Raw genomic sequence first — 19,242 nt, forward strand, 5'->3', positions numbered from 1 at the left:
CAAAAGCAGGTTAAAACTGAGGGCCGGGTGCCCACCCCGTGCCAGGAGTGACACCCCCTACCCCAGCCGGCCCAGGGCTTTCTAGTGTTAAACTTGTGCGAGCACAGGGTGATATCCTTCATGTGTCCCCAGGCAGGACACGGGGGTGAGGAGGGGGACAACGAGTCCAGTGCAAGGTGACAGGGTGAGGTGGTCAACGCACCCCCCCACCCCGTGCCATCCGCTGCCGTGGGGGTCCCTCCAGGCGTGGACACGCGAGTGGCCGAGGACATGAGCCCTGCTCAGTTGAGGGTGCTGCTCCGGCTCCTTCCCTCCACGCTGTCCATCCCGCTGTAGGAGGTCTCGGCTCCGCTCAGCCCCTGCAGACACATGGCACCTGTGGGGACAGGAGGGGAGGGACAAGTCAGGAGCCATTGCAGCTGCTGGGGTGACCCACCATGCGCTGGCCTGGACCTTCTGGACTCTCCTGCCGCTGGCACGAGGGAGTCTAGCACGTCCCCAAGGCAGTGCAGGGGGTGTCCGTCCTCTCCCCCCACCCCAGAGCAAGACACGGGCGCTCTGGAGGGTAGAGGCAGCTGCTGAGCAATGGTGCCTGGGTCCCTGTCCTGGCAAGGGGCACCCTGTCCCCAACCCCTGCCCCCACATTTGGCTACCAGCACACGGAGCAGCCCCCGCCAGCCCTCGGTGACCCAAGGGGTGCCAGGGTCAGCATGGCCATCGCAGGGGTGGATCCTGCCCTCTAGGAGGACACAGCAAGCGGGCACAGCCCTCAGCTCCGGGGCCAGGAGCAGAAGTGGGATGGTAGCCCTGCCCCGTGTGCCTACCACGAGGGTCCCCCTGTAGGCAGGGCCACGAGCGTCCCCGCTGCCAGCCCTGCCACGGCACCCCGCGCCAGGACAGGGCTCCCACCACCTCCCCGCAGCCGAGGACATCTGGAAAGACACTCCCACTTTAACCCAGGCTGGCACGGGACATGGGGCTCACAGTGCCCCCAGCCACATGCCTGGACCCCCCCCCCCCCCCCGGTGTCCCCAGCCCCACTCACGGTAGCGAATACGGATGGGCCAGACCATGATGCAGCACAGAGAGGCAATGGCGGCGATAGCAATGCCTCCAGTGACCAATACCATCACCCAGTGGTAGAAGCTGATGCAGGCAGGGCAGCAGAGCTCGGTCCTGCAGGGAGAGGGCAGGGACGTGGTTTGGTGGCCAGGGCTGGAGCCTGGCCCAGTGCTGCCCAGGTGCCCTGGGGTCCCATGTCTTCAGTGTCAGGACTGGTTCACACTGGGACGCGAGGGAAAGGTTCAGGGCAAGGCGAGAGGGAAGCACCCTGGACACTGAGATGCCCAGCCCCTTCGTGTGTCCCAGAGATGCAGCCCTCCTTGAGGGCTGCAAGATAAGTTGAGGAAGGATTTGAGACAAATCAGAGCTGGTTTCCACCCATGTCTCTCACTCCAAACCAGGGATATTTGCTGCCTGGTCCCCTAGCGATGTGGCTGGAGCTGCCACTGGGAAGGTTCCCGCCCCATAGGGATGCTTACGGGCACGGGTGCAGGTTCTGGATCGCCATCACAGCCAGGCCGTTGGCCATCTTGTCCGTGAAGCTCATGGCGCCATAGACGAAGGCGCCGCTGTGCTGTGAGGAGAGAGGAAACCTCATGGCCGCTGTGCTGAGGCCAGCGGGCGCCGGCAGCGAGAGCCTTGTGCCCTCTCATGGGCAGAGCCCATATTACAGCAGAGCTCGGGCACAGGGGACAGGGCTGCCCGCACCCCACAGTGGAGCCCCCTCGCAGGGGTCTCCATCCCCCCCAGTCCTGTGCCAGTGACCGCACCAGCCCGTGGGCTCTGAGCCCCATGGTGACACCTCAGTCCAACCCTGGCCGGGAGGAGCAGACGTACCGTGTTGGTGCCGATGAGGTCTGCCGTCATGGAGAGGGAGGTGACCAGGATAGTGGCAGAGCCAGCCCCAAGCAGCACGGCCGCCCCGTAGATCTCCGCTCCCATCTGCCTGGCCAGGGTCACCCAGGAGGCAAAGGCCAAGATCACCAGGATGCCCACGAAGTAGGTCAGCTGCAGAGGACAGGCCGAGGGAGAAGGGGGAGCTCAGACCCTGTCTCCGCTGACACCCAGAGAGGCAGGGGTGAGTGGGGAGGGCACGGGGGCCAGCTGCTGCCTAGGACCCACGGGGGACAGCCCTGGCTTTCTCCCAGCTGGTTTTAAACCAGGAGCCCCCAAATAACGCCTTGCGGTGGTCCAGGCTGTTTTACAGCGTTGGCCACAACCCTAAGAGCCGAGCCCGCAGCAGAGCTGCGGGCAGGGTGCCTGCGCCGGGCATGGAGACACCCAACCGGCAGGAGAGGTGGGGGCATACTGGGGACGGGTGTCACCCCCCTGCTGCTGGCACTGCAGACCCCCGTGCCTGCCCAGGGTGGCTCAGCCAAACCCTCCTTCTGCCTCCCATGGGCACCACGGGGCTCTCCCAGCCCGGTCAGGGCTGCACAGGACAGGCTTTGTGGAGGACCAGCATCGCTTTCCCCAGCCTCAGAGGTGTGCAGGACAGACCCATGTCCCCTCACCCTGCCGCCACCCGCACCGTCCCAGCAGGACCCACGCGGCAGCAGGGGGCATCGGCAGAGGGTGCACGAGGGGTCCCGGCTCTCCAGCCAGGCTCAGGTGTGCTGAGTGCTCTGCTCACTTGTGCGGTCAGGATGGTCAGGATCTGGCCCCTGGGCCCCTCCTTGGGTCTAACTCAAACCGCACCAGGGGCCCCAGGACTCACATTTCGACCTATCCACTTATTCACAGGCTTCATGAGGAAGGAGGAGAGGAAGCCACTGATGTACATCACCAAGGGGATGGTGGCGATGTATTTCTGCAAGAGACGAGGACAGGGAGAAGATGAGCTCCGTACCATCGGCACAGGACCCCTGCTTACGCAACCTCAACACGGAAGCAGGGACCTGCCCTGCACCCACCTTGGGCAGCAGCAGCGAGTTGGTCAGGTACATGGCGATGTAAGTCTGGGACAGGTTGACGATGAGCCTGGTGGACATGTAGAGCACTGCGACCTGTGAGGGGACAGAGACAGGGCAGCACCGCTCAGCCCGTGAGAACTGGAGGTAGGGAAGGCTGGCACCTTCCGTGCCCATCCCTGTCACGGCACAGATGCCCACTGAGAAGGGGAGAGCTCCCCTGATGTGGCAGGTGGGTGCCCAGTACAGCCCATCTCTCCATCCTCACCTGCACCAGGGCACAACCCACTGCCAGAAGATGCCCACAGCACCCAGGCAGGGCAGCAGCCCAGCGCAGGAGCCACGAGCTCTGCCCGCTTCCGTACCTGGTAGAAGGCAGGTTCCCGCAGCCAGTCTTTCCAGATCAGCAGTGGGTGCGGGGGATTCATAGCCTCCTTCTGCAGCAGGGGCGTGCTCTCCTCCAGTTGGGGCAGCGAGCCCGGCGGGTACGGCTTCTCTTTGGTGCCCAGGTGGAAGATGAGGGAGAACACGGCTCCCAGACCCACCACAATGAGGGACAGGTTCTGGGTGAGGCAGAGGGGGTGAGCATGGTAGGAGGTGCCCTTTGCCAGCCCATCATCCCCCCCCCCAGCAGTCTGGTGGATAAAAAGGGGTTCCCAAAACCACAGGGAGAGCTCAGTGAGGCCCCTGCCCAGTACAGCAGGTGAGATTTCAGGACACTGCTATTTCACTCCCTCCAGTACCTCCCCAGTCGAGCCATAGAATCATAGAATTGTCTGGGTTGGAAGGGACCTTTAAGATCATTAAGTCCAACCATCAGCCTGACATTGCCAAGTCCACCACTAACCCACGTCCCTCAGCACCACGACTGCTGCCAAGTCCACCACTAACCCACGTCCCTCAGCACCACGACTGCCCCTCTGTTAAATCCCTCCAGGGATGGTGACTCCACCACTGCCCTGGGCAGCCTCTTCCAGTGCTGGACAACCCTCTCGTGAAGAAATTTTCCTCAATCTCCATCCTAAACCTCCCCTGGCGCAACCTGAGGCCATTTCCTCTTGTCCCATCGCCTGTTCCTCAGGAGCAGAGACCGCCCCCCCTCGCTACCCCCTCCTTTCAGGGAGCTGTAGGGAGCGAGAAGGTCTCCCCTCAGACTCCTCCAGGCTGAACCCCCCCAGCTCCCTCAGCCGCTCCTCACAGGACGTGTGCTCCAGACCCCTCACAGCTCCGTCGCCCTTCTCTGGACACCTCCAGCGCCTCAATGTCTGTCTTGTCGTGAGGGGCCCAAAACTGAACACGGCACTTGCGGTGGGGCCTCACCAGTGCCCAGTACAAGGGGACGATCGCTGCCCCAGTGCTGCTGGCCACACTATGGCTGACACGGGCCAGGATGCCGTTGGCCTTCTTGGCCACCTGGGCACACTGCTGGCTCATGTCCTACCCAGGGAAGAGAGGACCCCAAAGACTGAGCCCTGCCACTTACCCGAAAGATAGGGACATCCTGGATGCCCAGGTGCTCTGTGCGGTCAGGCTGGTCTACCTGGAAGTTCAGCAGGAGCCAGGCCAGGCCGTACACAGTGATGTTGGCCATGACGGTAAAGGCATACCTGAGGGGAGACAGCACCTCAGGGTGATGCAGAGGGACGAGCAGAGCTCCAGGCATGGCGGGGACACCTCGATCCAAGGCTGCCCTCCAAGCTGGGCACGCTACAGCCAGCTTTGCACCCCTGTGTCATTGCTGAGGTGACACCTCCAAGAGCACGCAGCACCTGGCCAGGCATTAGCCTGGTGCACCTCCCAGCATGCCCATTCCAAGCCTTGGGGCACGACTGGGAGGAAACAAAGATCCCTCCATGTCAGCCTGTCCACAGTCACAGCTCACCTCTGCCCCAAGGACACCCAGAGCTGCCCGGGCCGGTGCCCCCAGAACCAGACCCTTTGGCCCCAGCACTGCCCCACACCCTCCCTGCTCGGCTGCGCTGCCGTCCCCGCTCGCCTGCCGGGAGGGGAATGTCCTCCCACCGAGGCTGATAACCAAGCTCTGCTCCATCTGATGAACACTCCTTCCCGCAGCCTGATCCTGCCAGATAAGCGGTGCTGAGCCGGGCTCTGTGCACAGAGCTGCAGGTGCTGCCCAGCCTGGCCCTGGGGCCAACCCTACCTATGGGACAGCTGCACAGAGCCCAGCCCAGCTCTTCTGGGTCATCCAGGAGGAGGATTCCATTCCTCCCCGGTGAGCATCACCCTCCAGTCCCGAAGGAGAAGTGCCCCCAGCTCAGGGAAGTGCCCCACAGGCTGTGTCACCAACATCCCTGGCATCAGGACATTCCCTCCTGGTACCAAAGGGTTTGGGCCACCAACCCAGAAGACCAATGTCACTCGGACACATCCTGCAGGACACCCACACGGCCCAGTCCTGGTCCTGGTGTACCGAGGGCTCAAGTGTTCCATGGCACCCAGGGGACATCAGACCTGTGGCACCCAGGAGGACCTCTCATCACACAAGCGATGGGACCCAGCGCAGGCAGGGCTGCTCCCCCAGGTTCAGGGGACACCCAGGTCCAGCCGTGCTCACCTGAAAGCTGTGAGCTCAACCTTCTCATGGTCACTGGTCACCAGCTCAGGGATGAGGGACAGGTGGGAGATCTGTGTGGCCGCCCAGCCGAACTGGAAGATGATGATGAAGGGGAGGTAGTAGATGAAGGCTGCCCACTGTGGTGTGTTCTCCTTGCAACCCAGGCAGGGGTTGAAGATGAAGGGGAAGGACACAAGGACGCAGGTGGTGCCTGGGAAGAGAGCGGAGCGGTGAGAGGCTGCAAGTGCTGTTTCCCTGGGACCCCAACGGCCCCTGCTGGCTCAGACACAGACGGACGGACATAGCCAGCCCTCTGCTAGGACAGGTCCTACCCTGCAGAGCTGGGGTCCAGCCAGGTGAGACACATGGAACCCCAGACCCCCCCTCACCCTATCCTGCATAGGATGATTCCCTTCCCTCTCGCACCCAGCAGCGAGACAGACAGACAGACACTTGTCAGCAGATTTTTCCCCAGTCAAGTTCCCCCCGCGAAGTGCAGCACCATCTCACGCTCACTCTGTCCCTCTCAAAACGCCAGAGGACAGACCCTCACGCTGACAATGACACGCAGCCACCAAGGGCTTCTCTCCCTGTCTCCAACCTGCAGATAACCAGCCCCAAGGACACACGCCGCCCTGCCGCCTGCCCGAGGGCGATAAGGTGCCCCGAGGGCCAGGAGGGCTCCGGGCTGTCCCGCAAGTGCAGGGCCAGCCCATGTGTCCCCTTGTCCCATTTCCCATGGGGCTGGCAGAGGAAGCCACGCTCCCTCCACGCTTGCAGAAGTCACCTGCAGAGCGATGGCCAGGGACACCCCCAGTGCCGTGGGGAAGTCAGGAGCAGATCTGCTCCCCACGGCGGGTTCTGAGCCATGGGAAGGTCCCGGCTGAGTCAGGGACAGCAGAGCCAGGCTCCTCCCTCTGTCGCAGCGTGACGGCGGGGGACGCCGGCGTGGGGACGCCAGCGTGGAGCATGCAGGGACAGGCTGGCTTCTCGCTCCCCTTTCACAAGGTTACGGAGCAAATCTGCTGAGATGCTCCGCTGCTCCCGAGGTACGGGCGCCAACACGGAGACAGCCGGTGCCCTGTCCTGTGTGTCCCCAGCTTCACCGGGCACTGCCAATGAGCCACAGGAACCTTTGCCAGGTCCCCAAGGTCCCCTTTCCAGGGGACTTTGCAAGATCATCCTCCTCCTCATGAGCGATTTCTCCTCCTTTCACTCATGAACGGCGATTCCTCCTCCCCATCGCTTCTACATGGCACAGCCACCCCAGCTGCTGCAGGGCCGGGGCAACACGGTTCTCCCTGCGCCGAGGGCAGGCGGCGACTATCCCAGCCCGGCTCGGATCCATCCCGAGCAAAGACCCCGGCAGGGCGCTGGGTGCTGCCCTGCACTGGCTCGCAGCTGGCTTTGGTGCTCCGGGAGTTCCCCGAAGGACAGGGGACGTGGGCACACCGCAGTGTCTCTGCCCCAGACAAGCCACCCAGACGGGAAGGGTCCAAGAAGGTTCAAACCAGACCAGACCTCCTTTGTTCCCTGTTACAGGGCTGTTGGTTTTAACCGAGCCCCGTCTGGAGGATCGGGGAGGCTTTGCCCCCTCCCCAGTCCCAGGGCCCCGCTGGGTCGGGCTTGGCAGTCCCCTGAGGGCTGTGAGGGACTTGCCAAGGTCCCCAGGGGAGCTGGGGCAGGAGCTGCAGGCCTCAGGCTGCTGCAGCCCCCACATCCGCCCCTCTGCCCACCCACAAGCCATCGCCGCCATCACACATGCAGGAGACTCCCGTCGTTCCCTCCTCCTCCTCCTCATGGCCCCCCAGGGACAGGCAGTGCCCACCACTGGGGTCACCCCCATGGAACTGTGCTCCTCTGGCATGGTGCTGCGAGCTGCGTCCTGACACCCGCATGTCCCCATGTCTGCCCAAGCGAACTCGGCTTCACTGTGAGCCAGAGGGGTCCTGGGGACCCCCCGGTCTCCCAAGCGGGGCTGTGGGAACCCCCCAAAACCACCCTGCCCACCCCCACAGCATCCTCAGGCAGGCAGCAGAGGTCCCGGCTCTCATCTCCTGGCCCTGCGGGAGATGCAGGATCACGGGAGTACCAGGCTGCCGGCACAGGCGCCCCAGGCAGAGATTTTGGTACAGCACTGCCAGACTGGCTCAGACAGGCAGCAAAGAGCCGCTCATCCTTCCCACCCCATTGTGGCAGGAAGCTGCCCCCCAAAACCGCCGGTGAGCAGGCAGGCCGGCGTGCGGGATGAGCCACCCAGGACCGTCGGCGCTGGCAGCCCAACGCGGTGGTGGGGAGATGCCACTGATAGCAACTCGTGGTATCTCCCCCCCTCGCCTCCCTGAGACTGTGGTTTCACAACGTTTCCTCTGATCTGAGCACGAGTTGCCACCAGATGAGCCGCCCCGCTCCCACGCGAAGCATCTCGCCGCAGCGTGACCGAGAGAGCCGGCAGCGGTACTGGTGCAGCCAGTTCCAACGGGTTTGCTGGCCCCGCTCAGTCACACCGTGGTCAATCTAGGAATAAACCACACTCCGGCCAGGGAAACGCAGCCTCCATCCGTGCCTCCAGCCTCCATCCGTGCCTCCAGCCGCTGCCGGTGCTGCTGAAGCAGGCAGGGCCGGGCAGGGTGCTGTGCTGCCCGCAACGGGGAGCGGAGCCGGCCGGGGCAGCGGCAGCCCCCATGCAAGCCGTGATTCAGGACTTCCCCTTGGGTGCATGTTAGGCAGCACCCAGCTGGGGCGGACCTGCTCGTGGAGGGAGGGGGGGGGAAGCGCAGCTCCAGCCACTTCCCTAAATCTAGGGCGCAGATCTAGCTGACACCGCAGTGGCCGGGGAGGGGGAGGTGAAGATGCCTCCCACCCCCCAACACCCACCCTGATTTGCCAAGCAAAAACTGCGGGAACATCAGCCACCTTATCGGGCTATCATTCGGTTGCACGAAGTGGTTGGCCGAGATAAATTCGGGATCGAGATAAGAGCACCCATGCTACAACCGTCCTCCCTCCGCACGGGTCCACTCCGGGCGATGCCGTGCTGTTACCGGGAGGAAGCATGGAGGGTCTTTTATCTCTGGCTGTCGATGGACGTTTCGTCACACTAACTGCCCTGTTCCCCATCGCCAGGTCAGCAGGGACAGGACAGGCTCCTGCGCCGGTTGCGGCACTGAGGACCCTTCTCCAGGTCACGCTGTCCCCTCAGAGAGGGACCTCGACACAGGAGTGCCCACCAGCCCCTGCACTTCATTGCATTTTTTGACCCCGGGACACGACGCAAGACGAGCACCTGGTAGTAAGTCATGCCGAGCCGTTTCCTCCTCCGCATCCCTGCGGGTTCCTCACTCACCCAAGCACTGCCTGCCTTCCCCTGCCACGGCTGGGCAGCGCTGCCTGCGAACGCAGCACATGGGGCGCCCAGCCCCGGCGTGGTCAAGGGTCCCGTGCCCCGGCGTCACCCATGGGGACAACCCAGAGCTGCCCGGCCACAGGCAAGTCCAGGGTAAACCCCTGGGAAAGCCCAGATTTTACTGTCGGTGTTGTTTTTGCTGTAGCATCGAGCGGATAAGCACACAGCTGTCACCCTGACTCGATGCCACCCCCACGCAGGGGGACACAGGGACATCCTGCAGCCCCTCGCTGCCACACAGGGACGGTCGGAGGGACAGTGGGGAGCCCTGGGCTGTGAGCACCCACCGCTGCGGCGTGGGCCACCAGGATGGGGACAGTGCCCAGGCAGGAGAGGGACACTGCGGTGCCCCTTCCCCATCTGGGTTCAGCCTGGGGGATCCCGAAGCACCTCGCTGTCCCCTACACTGCCATGGGGGATGCCACCCCCTCCATATGGGGCACCCCAGAAAGGCTCCCTGGTCACCCCCCCATCCGGGGCATCCTCAGGGTTGAACGCCACCCCAGAAAGTCACCCCTGGAGCTGACCCCCCTCACTCAGGACACCCCAGAAAGGCACCTTTGGCCCCATTTACCCCTCAGGGCACCCTAGAAAGGCTCCCCCAGGGCATCCATCTCCCCCCAGGGCATCCCAGAAAGGCCCCCAGTTTCCCCCCCTAATCCAGGGCATCCCCAGAGCTGACCCCCCTCACTCAGAGCACCCCAGAAAAGCACCCCTCTCTACCCAGGGCACCCCAGAAAGGCACCTTTGGCCTTTTTCCCCCCCTTTGGGCACCCCAGAAAGGCTCCCCCAGGGCCACCCATCTCCACCCAGGACACCCCAGAAAGGAACCCCAAGCTGGTCCTGCACCCCAGAAAGACTCCCCCAGGGCCACCCATCTCCACCCAGGACACCCCAGAAAGGAGCCCCAAGCTGGTCCTGCACCCCAGAAAGACTCCCCCAGGGCCACCCATCTCCACCCAGGGCACCCCAGAAAGGCTCCCCGCCTCCCCTCCCATCCAGGGCATCCCCAGGGCTGAACCCCACCCCAGAAAGTCACCCTGGAGCTGACCCCCCTTGCTCAAGGCACCCCAGAAAGGAACCTCGGACCGGTCCTGCAGCTCAGAAAGACTCCCCCGGGGCCACCCTTCTCCACCCAGGGCACCCCAGAAAGGCTCCCCGCCTCCCCTCCCATCCAGGGCATCCCCAGGGTTGAACCCCACCCCAGAAAGTCACCCCCGGGGCTGACCCCCCTCACTCAGAGCACCCCAGAAAAGCACCCCTGTGCACCCAGGGTACCCCAGAGAGTCACCCTTGGCTCCGTTCCCCTCCTCTCCCCCCAGGACACCCCAGAGAGGAACCCCGGACTGGTCCTGCACCCCAGAAAGGCTCCTCCGGCGCACCCCTCTCCCCCCAGGACACCTCAGAGAGGAACCCCGGACTTGTGTCCCCCCCCACCCCAGCAAGCCTCCCCCGAGGCATCCATCTCCCCCCGGAGCATCCCTGAAAGGAACCCCGGGGGCTGATCCTGCATCCCAGTAAGGCTCCCCCAGCGCTGACTCCCCCTTCATCCCCGAGCAACCCCGCAAATCCCGCCCCCCCTCCCCGCAGCACCCACCGGCGAGGTGCCAGGACTTCCTCCGCCCGTAGCGGCCGCAGCCGGTGGAGCGGTCGGTCTCGTAGCCCAGCAGCGGGGTGCAGAGCCCGTCGGCCACCTGCCCGGCTAGCAGCAGGGCTCCTGCCAGGCGGTGCCCGTAGCCCAGCACGGCGTGCAGGTAGACCAGCAGGTAGGTGAACCACAACGAAGCGCACAGATCGTTTAGAAAATGCCCGGCCGCGAAGCTCAACCGAGCCCGCAGCGGCAATCCCGCCGCTCCCGCTCCCGCCGGCGGCTCCGCCATGCCGCGCCGCCGCCACCGGCCCGCAGTGCCGGGACGGGCCGGGACCGGGACGGGGACGGGGACGGGGACGGGAACGGGACGGGCTGGGGCGGGGCTGCGGCTCTCCACCCCCCCCCGCCCCGGCCCCGCCTTGGCCGGATCTGTCCGTCCCCCCCCGCCGCCGGCGGCGGGGAGGATGCTCCGAGGCCGGGGGGTGTTGGGGAGCGTCGGGGTACGGGGGGAGGGCACGGGGGGAGTTCCTGGTGGTGGGCGCTGGAACCAGTGGGGGGGGGGTACTGGGCTCATTGGGACGTTGGGGTGGCTACTGGGGTTATGGGGACCCCTCTTTGGGGGGCCCTGGGCTCACTGGGACTTTGGGGTGACTGCTGGGGTTATGGGGACCCCTCTTTGGGGGGCACTGGGGACACTGGGACGTTGGGGTGGCTACTGGGGTTATGGGGACCCCTCTTTGGGGGGTACTGGGGTCACTGGGACGTTGGGGTGACTGCTGGGGGCATGGGGACCCCTCTCTTTGGGAGTTTACTGGGGTCATTGGGAGCAGTATTTGGGTTCTGGGATAATTAATAAAGGAGAGGTACCTCTTCTTGAGTAAGTACTGGGTGAGTGGGACCAGTATGAACGGTACTGGGGTCACTGGGACCCCCCTTGAGGGGAGTACGGGGGTCACTGGGACTCTGCGGTGACTGTTAGGGTCACGGGGACCCCCCTTTGAGGGGTAGTGGGGTCACTGGTATGTTGGGGTGACTATTGGGATCATGGGGACCCCCTGCCTGGGTGGGTACTAGGGTCACTGGGACCAGTATGGGCAGTACTGGGGTCACTGGGAGCAGTGGAGGGGGAGCACTGGGGTCACTGGGACTCTGAGGTCACTACTGGCATCATGGGGGGACCGCCCCTTGGGTGGATACTGGTGTCACTGGGAGCAGTGTGGGGGTGCTGGGGTGATGGGACCAGTACAGGGTCACTGGGGCCAGTATGGGCAGTACTGGGGTCGGTGGGTCGCCCCTCCAGGGACAGTACCGGGGTCACGGGGAGCAGTGTGGGGGGTCTCAGGGCCATTAGGACCCCAAGGGTGGGCGTTAGGGCCACTGGGAGCATCCGTGGAGTGCTGGGATTGCTGGGAGAGGTGGGGGAGGGTAACTGGAGGCGCTGGGACCGCCCTGAGGTGGGCACTGGGGACACTGGGATCAGTGGGACTGGGGGCGCTGGGAGCGGTGAGGGCACACTGGGGACACTGGACCTCCCCGAGGCCCCTCCCGGGGCTCCCCGCCCTGGACGCCGGGGTGGGCGCTGGGGGCACCCAAGGTAGGTCGGGTACGGTGGGCCCACCCGGCCCCTCCGTGTCGTTGCCCCTTTAAGGCGCTGCACTCCCCAAAACACTGCTCGGTGTCCACGCCGATCGCTGATTGGTGGGCAGCACGCCGCGCGCGCCGAACCCAACGTGTGCGCAAGCGCGGCGCCGGCTGGCCACGCCCCCTCCTCACCCCGCCCTCTCCCGCCGCTTACCTCTGACGTGCACCCTTGCAGCCAATCCACGTTGGGCTGCTCCCTTCACGGCTCGGCGCCAGCGGCCAATCGGAAGCGCCGAGGCGGGCTTCTACTTTGCATAATAATAGAGGGGCGTGGCCAGGTGAGGAAGAGCGGCGGAGGGGCGCCGGGAGAGGTGGGGGGGTGGGTCCGATGGGGCCTCGGTGCGGGGTCCGGGGGGGTGGCGGCGGTGAGATCTCGGGGGGCGGCGTGAGGGGGTGACGGTGGGATCGCCCGGGAGGGGGGGGGGGAAAGAACGGCGGGGGCGGCCCTGGGGGGGCTGGCGGGGGGGAGGGGGCTGGGGGGTGGAGAGGCCAAAGGGGGGGGTGGGGGGGTGGCTGCGGAGGAGGTGCTGTTGGGGGGGGGGGGGGGGGGGTTGGGGGGAGTGGATGGGGTGTCCCCATGGGGAAGAGCTCCGAAGGGTCTTTTCGGGTGGGGGGTGGGGCAACCGTGGAGAGGGGGGGCAGGCTGGGGGGGTGGGGAGGGGGGCAGGCCAAGGAGTGGGGGGGACCCCTGAGCTGCCCCCTTGGATTCCTGCCCCCCCCCCGGATTCCTGCCCCCCGGTGGGTGCGGTGCCAGCTCCATCCCTGTCCCTCAGGGCGCGCTGACCCGGTGGGGCGGGTGAGCCCCCGGACCTATGGCCCACAGCACCAAGCAGCCGCCTGCCGCCATGCTGTAAGTGCCCCCAACTGCGCTCTGCGCCCCCCCTTTCCTCCTGCCCCACATAACCCTGTCCCGCGCCAGGCCATGGCCCTGTGTCCCTTGCTAAAGGGTGGCCGGTCTTGCTGTGAAAGCCTCGGGGGTCTTCTGTGTGTTTTGGGGACCCCCCTGGCTCCTACTGCGGGCTGCGCCGCTCTCCCTTCACCCCCTGCTTCGTTAGCTTGTGCTTCCACCCAGCCGGGCGGATTAGCACAGGGCAAAGGGTGTCAAAGAAGCATCTCGTGAGATTCAGCCCAGCGAGGTCTTCATCCACATCCGCGCAGGGTGAACCGCATGCTGTTCTATGCCGGCGTCAACTGCTGTCCCTCCCGGCAGAGCGCGGGGGCTGCGGTGCCTCTGGGCTGGAGGGAGGTGGATGCCAGAGTGAACCGGCTGAGGGAGGCTCAGATAAGAGGAGGAATCTTGCCTGAAATAACTTTACTTTTTAAAGCATCCTTAGGCACGCGAGGAATCCGGACAGGAGGGGGGAGGCAGAGATCCGGCGTCTGGTGGTGCAGGGTGTTAGCATGTTCCCAACCGTGGCGGCTGAGCGTGATGATACTGTACGGGCATCACCCAGAATATTTCTGTTAGAGCTGATAAAGAAAGCCTAAAGCTGGCCGTGCCCATGCGGAGCATCTGGGATGTTTTTTTTCCCCCCGCAAGATGGAAGAAGAGATGGTCTCACACCTTCCCGTAGGCTTTTGTGTGAGCGTGGGGGTGCAGGGAAGTGCTGGGCACCTGCGCCATCCACAAGGACCAGTTCACTTACAGGTGGCATCCCCAGGGGCTTACAGAAAGGGACCCCGGCAAATTAATTGCAAGGGTGTTTTGTATGGGTGATAACCTGATAGTGGTAGACTGGGGTCTCTGACGGGATTTGGGTTTACACCAGGTATGTGATGTGACAAACAGGCAAGAGAAGCTCTGGGGCGCATCCTGAGCAGGTTGGACTCTGTCTGGCTTTCAGTACATGGCAGCGTTTTCTTTGCTGGGGCCTCTGCTTGGCCCTGTGCTGGTTACTGTGTCTTGCAACTTGGCTGGAACCCGAGCGAGCACTGTTCGCTGCAACTCTCGAGCCCTTCGTGGCTCCCGTTACGCAGGGGACCCGACGGTGCTCTGCCAGTGGACATGCTCCAATGGAGCAGGAGCTGTGTCAGGGACCAAAGGGTGCGAGTGGGACAGGGGCTCGGCTGTGGGATGGAGCCGGCTGGAGAAGGGACCGGGGAGGCTTGGGGAGCCCCGGGATGGTGCTGCAGTGGGGCTGTGTGTGCTCAGCCGGGGCAGAGAGGCTCTGCCGACCCGGGTGGTGGACCTGCGTCCTCCGCTGAAGGCAGATGCTGATGTGTAAAGATGAGGCAGCAAGTTGGAGAGCGGGAGTCGGGGCTGCCAGCCCTGTGGTAGAGCTGCTCGGCGCATCTCGGAGGTGGCTTGGTTCGTCTCGGTGGTGACATGGGCAGCAGGAACCTGATGGAGTGGTTGTGGCTGGAGCGAGTCGAGCCGGCGCCGGTGCCCTGCCCTCATTCTCTGCCTTGAGGATTCTCCTTATCCCTGGCAGTGCTTGTGCTGGGTGTGGGTGATGCTTCCAGGTGGTGTCCCTGGAGCCAGGATCCAAACCCCCATAGCTCCTCCTCCCTTGCAGAGGAGGATCAACTGGTTCATGCCACTTGGGACTCCTCGCTGAGGTGTACCCCCCAGCCCTGGTGGCACACAGGGGTATGACCGATGCTGTTACCTGCCCCCAAGAGCAGCACCGGTGGCTCCCAGCCCCCTTCCAAGTGTCACTGAAAGGTCCCAGGGTTGTCACTGGACCTTGGGGCAGCTTTTGTGTGCTCAGGACTGCCCTGCTCCCCTGGTGCTGGTGGGCTCGCTTGAGCCCCATCACTCAGCTTGTGGCCTCCCCTCAGGGAGGAACAGGGGCTTCAGGGCTGGTAGAGGGTCTGGGGGCTGTTTGGATGGGTGGGAGCCAGGGGATCTGGCGAGCATGAGGCTTTGCTGCCGGGGGATGTGTTGCCATTGATCCCAGCGTTTTTCCAGCCCTTTTTGACGGGTGCTCTCTGGCTGCAGGCATGCCACAGGCAAAGCTCAGCATGGAAATTTCCTGGTGGCCATCAAGCAGGAGAAGGGAGAGTCAGCACGGACAAGTGGTGAGAAGCCACATGGCGAGGAGGAGGTGAGCTCCGGTACCTGCATCCGTCTCCGCGCAGTCCCCGGGAACCGGGTCTGTGTTGCCCAGCCTGGGGCTGTCCCTCCACTTGCCCTTCAGCAGCCCAGGCACAGCCAGGCAAGCCCGTGGCTGCTGCTGTGGCCTGGGGAAAGGCCCAGACCTTCCCTCGAGGGACGGGAGGCCCAGGCAGGTCTGCAGGCTGCTCCTGTGTCCTGCCAGTGCGATGGCATCATGCGCTCTGATCCATGACGGCTTGTCCCTTTCCCTTTGCTGGGTGCCAGCCGGTGAAGAAGAGGGGCTGGCCCAAGGGCAAGAAGAGGAAGAAGATCCTTCCCAACGGCCCCAAAGCCCCTGTGACGGGTTATGTGCGTTTCTTGAATGAGCGGCGTGAGCAGATCCGCACGCAGCATCCTGACCTGCCCTTCCCGGAGATCACCAAGATGCTGGGGGCTGAGTGGAGCAAGCTGCAGCTTTCGGAGAAGCAGGTACCGGCCCCCAGCAGAGACCCCCCCCCCCAGGGCTCAGCAGCACACTCCACAGCCTGCACCCCAAACCCCTGCCTGGCTGCAGCTCCACAAAGGGAGCTTGTCCCAGTGCTGGTGGGCTGGCGAGCAGGAGCTGGGCCTCGAGTTAGTGGGGAGGGGTCAGCACCCCCCTGGGGAGCCCGGGGCTGAGCCAGGCTGAAGAACTTCTGTGACCGTAGCGGTACCTGGACGAAGCTGAGCGGGAGAAGCAGCAGTACATGAAGGAGCTGCGGGAATACCAGCAGTCAGAGGCCTACAAGATGTGCACGGAGAAGATCCAGGAGAAAAAGATCAAAAAAGGTGGGTGCAGTGGCTGCCAGGATCCGGCCAAGTGCTGCCAGAGTCTCCTGGGGGGTGCTGGGCTGGCTCCTAGGGCTAAGCTCCTTCCTCCTTTCCAGAGGACGTGGGCTCTGCGGCAGTGAACACCCTGCTGAACGGGCACCCACACAAGGTAAGGTCCGGGCAGGTCTTACCCGTGTGTGGGGAAACTGAGGCACATGGCACCGCTGGGTTCGGCCCGTGGGAACTGGACTTACCGCAGGTTTGGGCGGAGGGAGGCTGCTGGGTTGTGCTTCGAGGCGCCAATTCCCTGTTGAAGCAGAGCCTGGAGTGGCAGGAGGCAGAGCGTAGCTGTCCTCCCTGCCTGCCCGGGCAGTGCCACCCCTTGTCCTGTCCCTGTGCCACCTGTCTGCCCAGCCCCAGGGAGATGGAGTCCCCCTTGGTGGGCTCAGCCCTGCTTGATTCGTGCCCTTCTGTGCCCCCAGGGTGGTGAGTGCAGCGACACCTTCTCCACCTTCGACGTGCCCATCTTCACGGAGGAGTTCTTGGACCAAAACAAAGGTGAGGGGCTGGGCTGTGGGGCGGGGGGCTGCGACATCTTGTTTGGGGGATGGCTGCAGCAAGCAATGCTGCAGCAGAAGCGACCTGCATCCCATGGGGCAGGACCCCAGCTGGCGCTGGGTGCGAGATCCAGGCTGTGAAAGGTCCCTGGTGAGGTTGGATAGAGGGACCAGATCCTGGTTGGAGCCTGGGGGTTGGTGACGCTGAGCTGCTTGGAAGAGTCGTAGCTGGGGAAGGAATTGGGTTTGGGATGGAGACGGTCAGAGGGGGCCACCCCTGCTGACATCGTGCTGTCCCGGCAGCCCGGGAGGCCGAGCTGCGGCGCCTGCGGAAGATGAACACGGAGTTTGAGGAGCAGAACGCCATCCTGCAGAAGCACACGGAGAGCATGAACTGTGCCAAGGAGAAGCTGGAGCAGGAACTGGCCCAGGAGGAGAGGCAGACCCTGGCCTTGCAGCAGCAGCTCCAGTCCGTGCGGCAGGCCCTCACCGCCAGCTTCGCCTCCCTCCCCATCCCCGGTGAGCGCGGGGCAGCCGTGGGGACCAGCCTGCTGCTGGGACCCGGTGGCCTCACGGAGAGTCACCGGGATGGTGATAAATGCTCATCTGCTGATGGGGTGGGAGTCTGGAGCACTTTGGGGGGGCTCTCTGGGGAGCCCAGGGATGTGACAACCCCCTATAACAGGGTAGGGCAGGCTGGGAACTGTCTTCACTCTTGAGCCATGGTCACAGCTGTGCCCACAGCGGCAGAGATTAGCCCAAATCCTTTTGTTCCTGGGCTTGTATTGGTGCGGGCTGTCTTCTGCTGCAGGAGTTGGCACCTAGTGTTCAGGGTCCCTTCCCCCGTCATCAGCACGATGGGCAGGGTTGGATGGGAACTTACTGGCCCGGCTAACGGGGCTGTCGCTTCACAGGTACCGGGGAAACCCCCACGCTGAGCACTCTGGACTTCTACATGGCCAAACTGCACAGCGCCATCGAGAGCAACCCGCTGCAGCATGAGAAACTGGTGGTGCGCATCAAGGAGATCCTGTCGCGGATAGCCAGGTGAGCTGGGCAGGGCTGGCCGGAGCCGGCACCCAGGGGCCCCGGTGTCCCGGTGAGCACTGGTACCACTGGGTCAGCCATGGCAGGGTGGGTGACGGGAGCCGAGCAGGGAAGGTGTGGGCAGAGGGGCTCGGAGCTGCTCCAGGCAATTGTGGGAGAGGGAAGCCAAACCCTGTAACTCAGCCTGGCTTTCCTCCTTCTTCAGCGAACATTTGTGAAGAGGACCAGTCCCTCTCGGAGTCCGGGGCCGGCCGGACCACGGCCCTGTCCCTTGGAGCTCACGCAAGGGACAGTCTCTGCTGGTGGTCCGGCTGCTTCCCCCTCCACCCCACGCACCTCTCTGGAGGAGTAAAGCTGGGACCCTCCCCCCAGCCCCGGTGCGGCTGCGTCCGCCACGGCTGCACTATCTCCGAGGACCTCGAGCTTCTGGGGACCAAGCGGTGACAGGGCTGAGGGACCCCAGCCGGCGCGGTGCTGGGCGAGGTGGTCGGTGGTGGGCAAGAGCGTCCCCCTGCTCTCCTGTGAGCTCCCTGGCTCCTGCAGCTCCGCCTCGCTAAACCAGAGATTCCCAAAGGCCGTCTGATGGCAGATGAGGTGCCTGTGGGTGCCTGGAGTGAATCGGCCTCTTCCAGGGTGACCTGGAGGTTGCTGTTAACTGGCCTGTGATGGGAGGGGAGGCAGCCGGATGCTCTGGGGAACCCCCTGGGGCTCAGCACTGCCTCCCGGCCCCTACATCAGCCCAGGGAGCCTCTTGGTCCCCTGTTCTGAGGTGGCAGGCTTCCTTCTGCTCGCCTCTTGCTTTATTTAATCTTCCCGCTTCCTCCCCTTGCTGCTCCCCTCTGGGTGCCTTCAACCCCCTGCCTATGTCACCCTGCCTATGTCACCCTGCCTATGTCACCCTGCCTATGTCACCCTGCCTATGTCACCTCTCCTCCCCCCCCCCCCCCCCCATCTCTGGGACCAGGCAGGGCAGCTCCTGCCCTCTGCAGCCGAGGGAGAGCTGATACGGACCCCTTCGCCCCCGCAGCGGGGAGCCTGTGGGGCGGTGCACGGGCTTTCGGCTCCTGCATCCCTGCCGGAGCCCATCCTGCATTGTGGGACCACCGTGACGGCAGCCGTGTCCCGGCCGTGCTGCGCTGGGGTCCGTCGTCCCCAGGGCTGCCTGTCACTAATCTCAGACTGTGTAATTAGAGAGTGTCTTATTTTCTTACTAGCACTACGTTGATCTGGCCCTGGGTTTAACCCTGGGCCGCTGCGCGACCGCTCGTCTCTCTCCTGCAAGGTCCGTGCTCTGTAGATGAGTCTCCTGGTTGCCATCTCCTGGTGGCCGCTTGGCTTGGGATGGAGATGGGAGCAAATAAACGTGGGAGAAACAACTAACTTGGGCTCCGTGTGTTTATGCTCCGAGTTGCTCCCGGCCGTAATCCCGGGGGCTTTGGGGGTGTGGAGGGTGACGGCCCTGAGCTGCGGCCCCCAACCCCAGTTGGGGAAGGTGCTGTGGAGCTGGCTCTGTGCCGGCTGCTCTCCCACCTCCTCCAGCCTGTCCGGGGCCCTTCCTACGTGGCAGAGCTCACCCGATCCCAGGTGGGTTACCTGCTCCGTGGGA

The 19,242-nt window shown here is 64.4% G+C and overlaps 2 protein-coding genes across 2 annotated transcripts; one reads left to right on the forward strand and one right to left on the reverse strand.

Annotated features, from left to right (window-relative positions):
- Positions 1-144: 144 nt before the first annotated feature.
- Positions 145-10,833, reverse strand: MFSD12 (major facilitator superfamily domain containing 12; the record flags this gene model as incomplete). Its single annotated transcript, XM_082495612.1, has 10 exons — positions 145-376; positions 1,046-1,176; positions 1,542-1,636; positions 1,900-2,070; positions 2,780-2,872; positions 2,976-3,068; positions 3,338-3,535; positions 4,456-4,579; positions 5,548-5,758; positions 10,551-10,833. The coding sequence occupies 10 exons, from the start codon at positions 10,831-10,833 to the stop codon at positions 282-284; spliced, it is 1,494 nt and encodes a 497-aa protein (XP_082351738.1). The 3' UTR covers positions 145-281.
- A 2,124-nt stretch (positions 10,834-12,957) lies between these two features.
- On the forward strand, positions 12,958-18,999 carry HMG20B (high mobility group 20B). Its single transcript, XM_082495275.1, has 9 exons — positions 12,958-13,035; positions 15,127-15,232; positions 15,508-15,711; positions 15,930-16,050; positions 16,149-16,201; positions 16,515-16,590; positions 16,893-17,108; positions 17,504-17,636; positions 17,842-18,999. Exons 1-9 carry the CDS (start codon positions 12,998-13,000, stop codon positions 17,852-17,854), a joined length of 960 nt encoding a protein of 319 aa, XP_082351401.1. The 5' UTR covers positions 12,958-12,997; the 3' UTR covers positions 17,855-18,999.
- The last annotated feature ends 243 nt before the right edge of the window (positions 19,000-19,242 follow it).

This window comes from Vanellus vanellus (genome assembly GCF_965231255.1).
Source record: "Vanellus vanellus genome assembly, chromosome: 25".
In the NCBI taxonomy this organism is placed as follows: domain Eukaryota; kingdom Metazoa; phylum Chordata; class Aves; order Charadriiformes; family Charadriidae; genus Vanellus; species Vanellus vanellus.